At 35.0% G+C, this 12,763-nt stretch overlaps 3 protein-coding genes across 3 annotated transcripts; 2 read left to right on the forward strand and 1 right to left on the reverse strand.

Annotated features, from left to right (window-relative positions):
- The first annotated feature begins 1,115 nt into the window (after positions 1 to 1,115).
- Positions 1,116 to 3,096, forward strand: LOC135120674 (uncharacterized). The gene is made up of 6 exons (XM_064045013.1): positions 1,116 to 1,997; positions 2,058 to 2,192; positions 2,243 to 2,401; positions 2,455 to 2,515; positions 2,586 to 2,660; positions 2,714 to 3,096. Exons 1-6 carry the CDS (start codon positions 1,116 to 1,118, stop codon positions 3,046 to 3,048), a joined length of 1,647 nt encoding a protein of 548 aa, XP_063901083.1. The 3' UTR covers positions 3,049 to 3,096.
- Positions 3,097 to 3,168: 72 nt separating this feature from the next.
- On the reverse strand, positions 3,169 to 3,844 carry LOC135120665 (RING-box protein 1-like). The gene is made up of 4 exons (XM_064044997.1): positions 3,706 to 3,844; positions 3,522 to 3,643; positions 3,335 to 3,382; positions 3,169 to 3,258 (listed from the first exon to the last, which is right to left on the reverse strand). Exons 1-4 carry the CDS (start codon positions 3,803 to 3,805, stop codon positions 3,208 to 3,210), a joined length of 321 nt encoding a protein of 106 aa, XP_063901067.1. The 5' UTR covers positions 3,806 to 3,844; the 3' UTR covers positions 3,169 to 3,207.
- A 2,721-nt stretch (positions 3,845 to 6,565) lies between these two features.
- Positions 6,566 to 9,953, forward strand: LOC135120675 (uncharacterized). The gene is made up of 12 exons (XM_064045014.1): positions 6,566 to 6,620; positions 6,695 to 6,787; positions 6,852 to 6,995; positions 7,103 to 7,324; positions 7,400 to 7,617; positions 7,669 to 7,862; positions 7,916 to 8,139; positions 8,195 to 8,277; positions 8,442 to 8,535; positions 8,597 to 8,727; positions 8,782 to 8,902; positions 9,679 to 9,953. Exons 5-12 carry the CDS (start codon positions 7,549 to 7,551, stop codon positions 9,951 to 9,953), a joined length of 1,191 nt encoding a protein of 396 aa, XP_063901084.1. The 5' UTR covers positions 6,566 to 6,620; positions 6,695 to 6,787; positions 6,852 to 6,995; positions 7,103 to 7,324; positions 7,400 to 7,548.
- Positions 9,954 to 12,763: the final 2,810 nt, after the last annotated feature.

The raw sequence follows: 12,763 nt of genomic DNA on the forward strand, positions 1-12,763 counted from the left end.
CGACACGTGAATTTCTAAATTTGAATCTCGAGTTGTTCTATCGTCGAGTAACCTCTACGAAATATAAATTAAGCTTTTAAGAGACCTTAATGTATCTTTATAACTCTTCCAAGTGGTTACTAAAATTAGGTTAATGGAGCAATATTCGCAAACGTCTTCTGGAGCCCCTGGAGGCTTTGCTTCACAGCTATGGCTACTGAGAAGAGTTAAGAAGCAAAGCAGAAATTACAGGACAGGAAAGATACTTAATAGTAGCTGAAGTCAACTTTTTAGCATCTCATTAGTAAGACCGATAGGGCAGGGTGTTTTGCGTCTCGAAGATCCAGAGGCTATATCGGTAATTTCTTTAATTGTGCTCGGTTTAATAAGTCTCTCAACAACGGTTGTAATTTTTTTTGCCATCGTCTCTATAAGTAGCCGAAGTTGGAGGTCTACAATGAGCGGCTAGTTGGTGGGCAATTGGCAGATATTGAATCTGTGGGCGGTTTTAATTCGTTTAACAGAGCACTAAGAAGATGAGCGTCCTTAGTCGCCACTGCGCACAAGTCCTGCTATTTTGCTTCCCAGCGACTATTGTAAAAAGCGGTCAGCTTTTTCTGATGTGGCTGTGAAGACGATTTAGCATCATTTTGTCGTTGAGTTTTCATGTGGCAGCGACCAGGCGTATCCACCAGGGGCGTTGACGAGTAAGGTTTATTAAAAAATTAGGTGATTACCTGGGCGAATGCGGGCAGCCCTCATTTAGCCATTAAAATTATAAACTGCTTTATATATACATATGTATATTGAGAAGAGTAAGTGAAGTTTATTTTAAATATTTCAATTTTTTTTTATTAAAATGCAAAGCATAAGGATACTTGGGTATCGTGCTTAACCACCACGAGGGTTAATCGCACAACTTTCTCTGGTTAGGGATTAGTAAGTCTTCATGGTCAACTTGTGGCAGGGGGATTATTGCTTTTTTCCTAAAGGTTTTTTATCATTTTCTAGCTTGATTATATGTTATTACGTTTATGATTAACCAAGATTCTTGAATTTATGCCTAAATCATATTTTTGCGCATTGATATAAGTTTAATATTTAAGCCTTTACATTGAAGTGTTTACACCTTTACTATGTTTCCTGAAAAAAAGTATACACCCGAGTATTGGGCCGAACAAGCTAGAAAATTTGCCCTTAACAAAAAGGAAACGCAAAGGGATGAGAAGAAAAAAGTTACACAAAAACAACAACAAGAACTTTTAATTAAACCAACTCCTATACTGCCAACTCAGACGGCCATTCACCATAATTTAATAAATAATATTTCTGCTGAAAATCACTGCTTTCAAAAGAATCCTGTAACCGTAAGGCCCCAAACTCCTTTTTGTTATGTTAACGCTGATTATAGCAATTTTGGGCTGACGGCATTCCCTGTAAGCGCACTGGGAAATACTTCCCCTTGGATTAAACCACCCTTTCAGGCTCCTTCAGCAAATTCTGACTTTCCTTCTTCTCAGAGCTTTCAATCTATAACGGTTAATACCTACCAGGATAATTATACGCAACCCACACAAGGTAATCCTTCCGAGTGTACTCCATCTCAAAAAGACTATTTTTTTAGATCAAGTAATTCTCTTATTGCCCCGTCTACCCCTTCCCCTCTTTCTAGCTATGTGCAGTCTTTACCTCCACAACCTTTTTTAAATAGAGAAAGCTACTTTAGCTGTGTAACCCCTTCTTTTCCACCATCACAATATCCTCCACATTTACAACGGCCCCCTTGGCACAACTCTTTGCAAACGAGCCAACTAGAGGACCAAAAGTGTCGCTGGACTCTTCCGCAAGCCCCCTCTCTCACAGACTCTACACCTTGGCAGAGATCGCAGCTTTCTAGCTGTCCACCGGCCAAAAATAATCCCGAAGAGGTGAAATTGCAGCCGAACTCAACCGGAATGCTGTTTCCCTCTGCTTTAAATTCGAACTCCTACCAACCAAATTCAAACGCAGTATCGTCTGTGAGTTATGTTTTTTATATATTTTTCGTTAATAAACAAAATTATTTCTGAAAAGAGTAGATCACTAAAAAACTTCCCGCATGGCTTTCGGAAGCTATTTTGAAAAACCAGCTTCAAAAGGAAAAGGATAAGTTGAAATTAAAGGTCGAGCAGTCGGAGTTTGCGAAGGGCGTTGAGGATGCCCCAATGGTCCATGTAACCACCTTAAAGCTACTGAAATTTAACTTTTTAAAAGTACTTTATAGGATAAAGTTGGCTCCTTTGCGTCTAAATTTCACAGTGACAGCGAAGGATCCACCGAGAGTGAAGAGGTAAACGAAAAAGATGAGCTTCTGCCAGTCACTGATAAAAACTACGATACGCTCATGCCTTTTATGACAGAGCAAGAAAAAGAACTATTAAATGTACTCCATTGTATAATCGAATTCTCTCTCTTCATAAATATATATATTAATAGCTAAAAAAGTTAAAGTGGACTGTCGGGCACATACTGACAGCCTTAACTGATTTAGAATTACGTAATTTTATAAAAAACGTTATGTCTTTAGAATACATAGAATTAGTAATTTTTGTGTTTTGTTTATTAAGATAATATTGTAAACGAAAGATTGAAGGAGAAAAAGATTTGTGCCGCTTCAACTACTAGTATAGCTGCTATGCTAGGTGAGTGTTCCAGCAATCCTTAGAGTTAAACATTTTCTTTCGAAAGAATTTAGGGGATTACAATTCGGAATCTTCGGGTTCCGAACTTGGAACTGAGGCCAAAAATCAAGTTTGCCTAACTGACCCTCCTTTATCGTCCAAGGAGGACCATAGCGGAAGCGAAGAAAGTTTAAAAAAAAGGAAGGAAGAGAACAGGAAATTTGTGGAGGACAGTAAACAGTATGAGAGGGGGGCACAAGTTGCCGAGGAAAGGTATAAAGAGAGAGATAAATATAAAAAGCGGAGAAGAAGCAGGGAGCGATCTATAAAAGATCGAGACAAAATCCGAAGAGACAGAAAACGGCATAGATATAGAGAAAGAGATTCTAAAAGAAAAGAAAATAGGTGAATTCTATAACTTAAACCCTAAAAAGTTTAACTAAACTTCGGCAATCTAAACGGTGAAGTCAAGTACCATAAGCAATTGTTACTTGTTGGATTTAATAAATGTGTAAAATACTGAAAAGGTGTTTTTTTATTTTTAACATAATAGCTGGCTGGTATACAGTTAACGGCCGTAACGTTGAAATTCCCACTCTTGATTGTCCAAAGGGCAGACCTTATAATTAGGAAAAGGAGCAGTGAGGAATCGTACTTTGTTTAGCTCCTAACGCAAGAGAGGATAAAAAAAAAACCTCACGAGTTTTAAGCCATTTTGAGATGCAATGAAAGTGAAAAGCGTGCTTAAAAAGGCATTGTAAAAATCAGATAAATCAATTGTAGGGTGTATACAAATATTCAACTTAATGACTAGTTAAAAAGTTTATGAATCTTAGTAATAATAACTTTCAGCAAGTAAATAATAAACTAAATTGAAGGTACGTTGCACACTCCCCAGGCTATAACACATTCTTGAGCAGTTGAAGAGGTTTGGTTCGCCTGACACTCAATACAAAGTTCCATTGTATGATTGCGACAAATAGCGCAGGTATCGACGTCAATGTCTACAATATACGGGGAAGAAGTGTAAAATAATTAAAAAAAGGGCGTAATCATAAGTAAAAACCCCAGCCCCACAAGGCTACTGCGTTCCATTTTTTAATCTCAAAACGTTTCTTGGTTAATTCTTCCGAAGTGCGTAATTGAGAAGTGGGGTCGACCTCCATAACTGCTTATTGAGTTGCTTTTATGACACTAAAGGAATATAAAGTGTTCGAGTACAGGGTTCATCCCTCACATTACCTAACCCCTTACTAATTTAATATATTTATACCGCTGACATAGTACCTACGGGTCCTTAACTGCTTTATAAAAATTTTTCGAAGTTTTTAAGGATTATGATTGTTAACCTCTGGAATCTAATGTTATTAAATATTTGCTCATTTCGCCTGAACATCCCTTTGATTGTCCGGCGCTGGAGGCAATGGGGCTATAATTCGAAAAAAAAAAAAAAAAGCCACCCACGGCCCCACTACCCTTACTAACTGTTATATTTGCGTGATATCTCTCGGCTTTCTACATTCCAGTTTAGAGCTGCCTTTATAATAATGAAGAGAGCACTTATTCACCGAAGAAAGTTTAAACAGAACATTTTTCAATCTATCTTAATAAGTGGAAGTGCTATAAATTCAGCTAAAGATACAGGATTTGATTCCACGAAATTTACGTGTTTTTTTAATGAGTAGAGAACTCATTAATTCCTTCAGTTCGCATGACGAAGGTAATTTAATCAATTTTTTTATACTGTTAACTTTCGTTAACATTTAATTTAAATTTATTGGTCACCTTTTTTCAAGTACTAAGTTTTTAAGTAGAGTTATTTTCTTGCACATATAAAACTCAAACCCCATAATAACGATATTTACTAAATTAGAGCTTTTACCATTAAGCCCATAATCCAGAGATTAAAACTTAACCGAAATATGATGTAGCCTTGCATCAAGCGCCGTACCTATAGTCTCCTCTCCAATACTTGCTTTCTAGTGGTTGCTTACGACCTATAAATGAAACTCCACACCTATGATATATATTATCTAGAAGCGTTCGTGTGCCAGTCGGTCTAGTAAAAAGAAGTTGCTCTAATAGTCAAAGAAACTCTCTTGATTAATTTCTAAAAATGACTCTACATACTCTTAAAATTTGATTATGCTATAAAATTACTACATATTTGCCTAAAACTCCAAGCAGATCTTTTTACCTAACTAGAGTAAGATGGATACTACGGATATTTAATTTTAGTGACAGTCGGGTGGATGTGCGCTCAAAAAGGAAGTATGATGTATTTGTACTTTATTAAAGAAAAATTTTAGTATTAAAGTTAGTATTGCAATCAAAGTAAAGCTTTTAATTAGGTTATTAGTGAAAGTCAATTACTTTTATAAAATAGTTTTAATAAAAAGTGTTCTCCTTGACTATTGATCATCGTAAAATATTGGGTTTTAAAATGGTTAAAGGTCTATTACCGAGTCAGAAATTTAAGCTTAGTATTTTTTTTAAATAAATGAAATTAATAACGAAGCATCGCAGGTGCCTTCTAAGCTGTGACAGAAAATTGCACGCCATTTACCAAACAAATCTAATACGAGCTTTTTTTTGGAAGTTAAAAGGGTAAGGCTAATTATGCCATCTTCCAAGATCGAAGAGTTCGCGCGTCAACGCTCTTAACCGCTGAGCTACGATGACGACTTTCAACTTCGGGTATAATGAATTTACGTAAGAACCCTGCTCCTTTAAGGTATAGTTGTAGACATTTTAGCATAAACTAAGCAAATATTAAGATGCGGAATATTTAAACATTACTGTGGAGCTCGGAAGATATAGTAACTGGGCACCCACAATAATTATTGACGGAGGAGACCATATCGATTTTATTACAATTATAAGTAGACTTTTAACTAAATAAAAATTTTTTTTTAACGAATAAGCTTTATGGCGAAATTTTTTTTTAGTGCCAAAGCAAGGATAATCTTGGTTTTTTTTTTTTCAATAATTTTAATATTTCTTGTCAAAAGTTTGGGTAACAAACTTTTTTGGCCCAAAAATGTAAATAGCTCCCGTTAGCCAGATATAATTTTTAACTACCACTAGACTACTTCAAACAAGGTTGTTGCTACTAAATAATCTAAGCATTTTATAAAACTATGACTTAAGAAGATAGATATAAATGCAACATACTAAAACTATCTAATTAATTTTTATTTTTGTAGTAAAGCTTTCTGCCTACTTTAGTAGTTTAAAATCTTTAAGGCTATATTTAGTAACAACGTATTAAAGAAATTTTAAACCTTTTGTAAAAACAAAGTAAATTCATATACTATATTATAGTAAGAAATCTAAAGAAAGAAGTTCATTTTACAGAAAAAATTGCCTATATTGGAATTTTAACAGCTAAATTTATATTACTAATTAATTCTCTTAGTTATGTTCTATATATTTTTATGAAACATCAGAAATATCATTTAAATTCTAAGATTTAAGTTGTAGTAAAGTTTTTTGTTAAAATTTTAATGTTTACCTGTAGTAATCGAAAAAATTTGAAGTAGCCTCCCTTTAAATTTAAGTTTCGGTGATATTAAAGCATAAAGTATAGTGAGAGAAATAATTTATTCTTGAGCATCGGTAAGTTATTCTTGCACACTGACTTTTACTCTTTTAATGCTAGAAGAAATTGATTATAAGGTTATAAATACTACGATTGCAAGCTTTTATAACTTCTTAAGTAGTTATAAGTAGCGAATTGCCTATTTAAAGTTAATAACCGGTTTATATTGTTATAAAAATTGAGCTAAATTACTAAAATGACAATTTTCCGTATATAGCAATTTTGATCTTTAACTTTCTTTGGAAAGCAAGCTAAAAACGCGTCAAGCGTGAAATTAATTTTAATGAAACCTAAGTCTACTTGTGGTGAAACTGAGGCTATTGAGTTAGAATACGGTGACTCACTTAAGCGTCGGTCTAATTGTATTCTATCGGCTAAAGGTTAATGATTGCAATATAAGGCACCGATAAAAATTATTTAAAAGGCAAATAAATAAGTTTTTCTTATATCAAAGGTCTTGGCCCTCCTGATCTTTGTCATTTAACTAAAACTATAGAAACTCAATCGTCACTAATAAAAGCAACATCAGTACAGCAAAGCATTGTAGGTTGTTTTACTTTTTAAAATTACCTTTTAACTTTCACAAAACGCACATGAAATATTGTTTACAGGTACTTACCACCACATAGTTGGACTCGCCTACAAAAACCCCGCTGATGTCGCCGCATACATTACTTCTTTAGTAAATGAACAGCAAAAAACAACAGTGACTGTTTCAAGTAAAAGTTTCTGGAAGATACAAAAGGCTATTTATTGTAAAATAGTTTATCTGTATTTGACAATATCAAATGAACATATTCTTAAGCAACCTAAACGAAGTTCTAATAAATTTTGATTAAAGTTAATATTAAATTCTGTACAGGCTCATATAACGCTTTTTCGACTCTGGATGTGATAGTTCAGATAGAATTTCCTGGGACGGTTAGAGTGTTTGTAATTGATTTAGACGGTCGCAAGTATGAAAGTGACGAGAATAATTGGAGAGAGACTTATGTATCAAGTGTGCTACGCTATATAAATAAGTCAACTGCTTCCAACGGTTCCGTGGATTGTTTGCGTTCATACTCTCCGCTAAGTACATATGGTACGTGTTCTTTAAAAAAAAAATTTTCCATAATATTTTTATTTTAACTTTTTGTCTAAAATACCATTTTAAAAGTTGATAGAGATAACTTTATACAGGCCAGTAAGATTTTATTTTGGGAAGGAGTACGCTTAGGATCAACGCTTAATAACTTAAGAACCACAAACTTAAATAATGTTTTAACAACATCCTTAAAAGAATTTTTTTTCAGTACATCAAGCTACATGGAATGTATTACTTATTTTAGCGATTTAGCTCGTCGCGATATCGAACTAAACTGCGTTCTTGCTGAGGTGGTTAATTGCAGTAAATAAATTGATTATCTTGATTAACTATTAATTTAGTGTTATGATTGTATGGACAATACTACAAAGGCTGTTTGTCTACTAGCTCATACACTTCTTAGTTGCGATATCATAATAGAGTACTCTCCAGAAATATTAACATTACAGTCACAACTACTACTGAAAGGTGGTGACCTCGAACCAGCTCTAGTTATAGCAAAATTGGCTGTGGAAATAGCACCAAAGTTTCCTAAGTTTCTAAGTTAGAAATAATATTTGTTATAGTTTTAAAAAGATATTTTACTAGATCATGGCTGAATTTGGCTTCTCTCTGCGTTAAAAATTGCGACACTGAGACCGCCTTGATTGCTCTGAATGCCACACCCATGCCTACTTCCTGTGATTATGAGCTCTCGAAACTTAATAGTTTAAAAAAACCAGAAATTATTGGCCGAAAATCTAAAAAATGGTGTGCAGAGAAAGAGTATGGAGATTTTATTCTAGTTAATCTTCCTTCAATGAAGCTTCATGGTAACTATTTCATCATATTATCATTTAATCTATGTTCTGCACAAACATTTAAAAGGTCTTTTCTTAAAAGCTTACGAAGTCTTAATTCAGATATGGGAAGCTTGCTCATGGGAAACTCTGTTGTCCCTCAGGTATAAGGTAAAACAAGGTGGCATTTTACCGTGAACTTTTATTATTAACTCTACTCTAAGTAAATTTGTTAGTTTTTTAAAAAAAGATTGACAACTAGTTAATAGCCATAATATTAATACCACTTCTTGCTAAACCAATCCTTCTAAATGTAGTTTTTTGAATAAAACAAGATTTTTTTAACTGAAGCCGAGTTAATCGACGAAGACGTTTGTATACCCAAAGAAGGCAACACTGACGCGCAAGTTGCTGAGAGCAATAAACACGGTCCTTTTTGTTTTAAAAAAACTCTCATAACTTATGCCTCCTTCATTGCTGGTATTTCTAGAGCGGTACGAGGTTTCCGCTCCAAAAAAGTATTTAAAAAGGCCAATAAAAAGATGGTTAGATCAACTTCTTCTGGCCTTACATCAAGATTTGACATATTGTAGAATCTGGGAAGCTCGTGAAAAGAAACTTGTAAGCTAATTTTAGTTAAAGCTATGATTTAATTTTTTTAAGTTTTGCTAACAGGCTACTGCTGGCTATGAAGATTCTAGGACGTTTGGAGACTTCGTGCATTATGCAAAGCTTAACCAAAGACTGCAACGCAAAGACCAGGCCTATGACCTCTTGCACAAGTCTTTAAATATAGGTATTACTTTTAATGTTTTACATCGAAACCTTTCAAATTTTATTAGTTACTTAAAATCAGTAGCTTTAAACCAAAAGTTAATTTTACTTAGAAAAAGTTGACTAGATTATTGATTATAGAAGAGACCTATCGATATAATTATAGATCTAACCGCTGATGAAATATCAGCAGCTACCGAAGTTAGGGTTTTATATTAAAGAACTTTTAAAGAAACTTTACGCATTCTTAATAGTAGAAAATTCAACGTGAAGCTTTTCTATTGAAGCCCGTCGTGCAGTAGTTCACTATTTAAAGCACTAACAAATTAGCCATAATTGCGGTTAACTTTTTACTAATGACGGCGCTTCTGAGTATAATGATTTAAATTTAAATAATGGTATCTCTAAGAGTGCTTACAATGCTAGTACACAAGCTTTAAAAATGACTAGCGGCTTTCCTATAACTAGTTGGCTTGGATTTACTAAAGTTTATAGTTTTATAGACCTTAAATATAGCAAATTTACCCACCATACAACTTGTTAAATCTTTTTTTAAAATTTATCTAAAACTACAGCTTTTTAAAACAGTTTAATTACCGCATTTGAATCGTATAGCTCATTTACTACTACAACTTTAGTTTAAAATAACAGACAAATAAGCCAAAAAACGATACACACACATATAAATGTATGTTAGACACATGCAAACGGTATAAGTGCATATAAATACGGAGGCTTACCGCAATTGTTGTGCAGAGGATTAAAAGACACATTGTTAATTAGTAATAACTTTATAAGGGTTTTCACACGAAGCTTACCTCGCTTTACTACAAACCTACTCTGAAGATGGCTTCATTGAAGAAAGTATTAAAATTGTCCGCATTCTAGAAAAATATTATGAGGATATTGGAACTTGCGTTCCTTTTGAACTTTCTAAATCAATTTATAAACTGGTGGCAAAGCACGGATTATCTAAATTTAATCAAATTGGTAAGGTAGTTAATGAAGATAACTGCTTGCAACAAAGCATAAAAAATATTGTAAACTGGAAAACATTTGGGTACGACAGATAAACGATAAAAAAAACTTAATCTATACCTTGTAGAAATAAAGAATTGTTTAGTTTGTAATTTTTCATATAGAACTGGTAGGTTTTTACCAGCTTTTTAAAATATTTTAGTTTCGGTAAGCACTAAGAGGTACTCCTATTTTTTTTTTTCAAAGGAATCTGTCAAATTTACGAGAGTTTCATAAATACGGAAATTTAAATACGAAGTGTGACTTTTAAGTTAACATAATTGCGGCTTACGATCCCTCCCGAAAGCTGTTAATGACCTTTTTATAAGCAGTCCTTCTGCTGTCTTATGCGGAGTCTCAACTGTAAGAACCCTTAAAGGACAACCGAGGAATTGCGGACTAAGCGTTGTTTTATTATACAGCGAAGACCATAAGTACCTGGCACTCTTTTCATAGTATTTTTTTACTCTAGTAAGAGTAATTAACAACCATGAGGTAAACGCGTTGTGTACCGCCTTTTTAAAAAAATTCACCTATTGATGAGGATTAAAGTTTTCTACGAACTATGTAGTCATCTGCAAGTTTTTTTTGTGTGAAATGGGTGACAGAGGAGAAACTGACGACCTTTGCTTGAACCTTCATGCGTTGGAATAATTTGTGGAGGCCCCCGAGATGAGCCTCGAACCTTGCTCGACGCTACTGACGATGTCCGCCTTCTAAAACATTGCCGTTGCCAAATTACAGGCGATGTGTCGTAGGCTTACCAAATTACCACGACGGCGCATGTAGTCGAATGCGTGCTAATTGCCAGCCTGAACGAACTTAAGGCTCTTCTCGCGAGCTTCGACGTCTTATTTGCGTGACTACAGAGTCGCGAAGCACTTATGTTAAAATAGAGCTTAATTGTCATCATCCACCATGGGAGACCAAGTTAAGCCCCATATTACAGCAAAGCAGGATTAAAAGGTCTTTAAAGTAGAAGTTAAAACTGGGGAAAAAGCTTCTAGGTAATAACTTTTTGAGGATTCCTTGGTAACCAGCCAAAAAGTCCGAAAGGCGACAAAAATGAAACGCAATTAATTTACAAATTTATGAGTAATGCACTAGTGGATCATATATATGTAAATAAACAAAAAAACAAAAAGACCGTTTCTTAAGAGAAATACCTGGCATCATTGACAATAAGCTCTCGTGGCGGTGGCACGTAAACTATATCCCCGGCGAAGGTCAGGGCGGAGGTTCAAACTCTACCTTTTACTGTGCCGTAAGTAAACTCTCGTTGCAGAACGGGAGACGCTTGTACACGTTATATATTGACCAATGAATGACATGCGTATTGACTACCTGGACTTACGACTCACCGGCGGACAGCCTTTTCGCTTCAAGTGGAGACAAGACAACTTCTACGCTTCTACCAGGCGCGTTGTGGTTTGTTCGAGAGAAGTTCGGGAGAGCCTTACATTTAGCCTCCCAGACACAGTCCCTTCTACTATTTTTTGACGCTCCTTTGGTCGGTTTAACCCCTTATAGGTTTCTGAATACTATGTTTACCACTTGTCGCCTAGGTTCAATTTGCAAGAGTAGGTCTATGGAAATTGACCCTAAACGACAGACTCGGTCCCTGAGACAATCTCTAGTAAGTTTAAGTACCATGTTCCAACGGATTAGGCAGCAACCAACAAAATATAAAAAAGTGGTAAAGTTACCATTGAACGTAATACTAATCTTTTGTAAGCCCCAGATTTTTTTTGCTTGTTAAAGAGTTAATAAGCACACCATTTGTTTACTGGCTCATAAGCTTAGTTAAAAAACATGGAATAACGCACACTACAGCCGACCGCTCAATGGGCATTGAATTTGTAATAGGGGTTAGGGACAAATTGATATAAACTATTGTTCAAAATTGTTCCTATGTTTAAATTTCTTCGTAAAAATTCTATAACGCTTTAATTAATTTGCTATATTGGTCCCTTATATATATATAAGTTTAGATTGAGATCTATTTCATGTAGTTTGTATTAGGGGATTGCTTTCTTACTCAAGTCTTTATCGCTTATTAAAGTTTAAGTATCGATTGAAGCAATTTTGCACGGAGAGGGATCACGTGCAAAATTATTAAATTATAACTTTAAGAACTTTTCATGGTCACTCCACCATAGGGGGGGGGAGGGGTTAAATCGTGTAAGTGACTATAAAGGATAGCTTATTTAGAGAGCTTAATTTAATAATGCGTAAAAAAACTTTCAATCGATAAAGAAATGATGTAAAATGTCTTTTAGATCAAGGCAAGTCTTATACTGAGATCGCTCGTGAATGTGTGTCAGTAAGGCCACAATATCCCGGATTAAAGCTAATGTGGTCCAAATCGTCCGTGCAGTGAAACTGGGCATCCAAAGATCTCGAAAAACCGGGATGTAGCTCGACTTGTAGACAAGGTGACATTTGGTGCAATTGAGTCTGTACAGAAAAAAAGCTTTAAAAATTATAGAAACAACATTAGATAGACCAGTCTCAAGATCGACCGTATCGAGAGCAATCTATTCTGCTGGTCTTCATTCGAAATATAGATTAATTAAACCCACTTTGACAGACCGTTAAAGCGACTAGGATTGGAGTTTTGGAAGAAGTACGAAAATTGGTCAATTTCTGAATGGGAAAAATTTTTTCGGACGAGACCAAGATCAGCCGATGTGGTTCGTATGGTATTAGGTAGTGCTGGAGGCGATCCAGCGATAATCGAGTGCTTGAGCACCAGGTGGTGCAAATGTATAAACATGGGGGAGGATCGATTATGATTTGATCCTGTATAATATCTAAGGGAGGGTCGAATAATTGGAAAAAGTGACAGGGAGCATCACCTCAAGCA

This window comes from Zophobas morio, unplaced genomic scaffold (assembly GCF_036711695.1).
Source record: "Zophobas morio isolate AGI-343-1 ecotype UQ-CSIRO unplaced genomic scaffold, CSIRO_AGI_Zmor_V1 ptg000407l, whole genome shotgun sequence".
In the NCBI taxonomy this organism is placed as follows: domain Eukaryota; kingdom Metazoa; phylum Arthropoda; class Insecta; order Coleoptera; family Tenebrionidae; genus Zophobas; species Zophobas morio.

Bases quoted from the DNA above. Each gene is read 5' to 3' on its own strand.
- LOC135120665 (XM_064044997.1), bottom strand. From the start codon at position 3,805: ATGGAGGTCGACCCCACTTCTCAATTACGCACTTCGGAAGAATTAACC. The intron at 3,383-3,521 runs GTACCTTCAATT...TGCCTTTTTAAG, and splicing joins TAGCCTGGGGAGTGTGCAAC to CACGCTTTTCACTTTCATTG. The intron at 3,259-3,334 runs GTTTTTTTTTTA...CCTAATTATAAG, and splicing joins AATGGCTTAAAACTCGTGAG to GTCTGCCCTTTGGACAATCA.
- LOC135120675 (XM_064045014.1), top strand. From the start codon at position 7,549: ATGGAATGTATTACTTATTTTAGCGATTTAGCTCGTCGCGATATCGAA. The intron at 7,618-7,668 runs GTGGTTAATTGC...CTATTAATTTAG, and splicing joins TAAACTGCGTTCTTGCTGAG to TGTTATGATTGTATGGACAA. The intron at 8,278-8,441 runs GTAAAACAAGGT...GAATAAAACAAG, and splicing joins TGTTGTCCCTCAGGTATAAG to ATTTTTTTAACTGAAGCCGA.
- LOC135120674 (XM_064045013.1), top strand. From the start codon at position 1,116: ATGTTTCCTGAAAAAAAGTATACACCCGAGTATTGGGCCGAACAAGCT. The intron at 2,516-2,585 runs GTAATTTTATAA...TTGTTTATTAAG, and splicing joins CTTAACTGATTTAGAATTAC to ATAATATTGTAAACGAAAGA. The intron at 2,661-2,713 runs GTGAGTGTTCCA...GAAAGAATTTAG, and splicing joins TAGTATAGCTGCTATGCTAG to GGGATTACAATTCGGAATCT.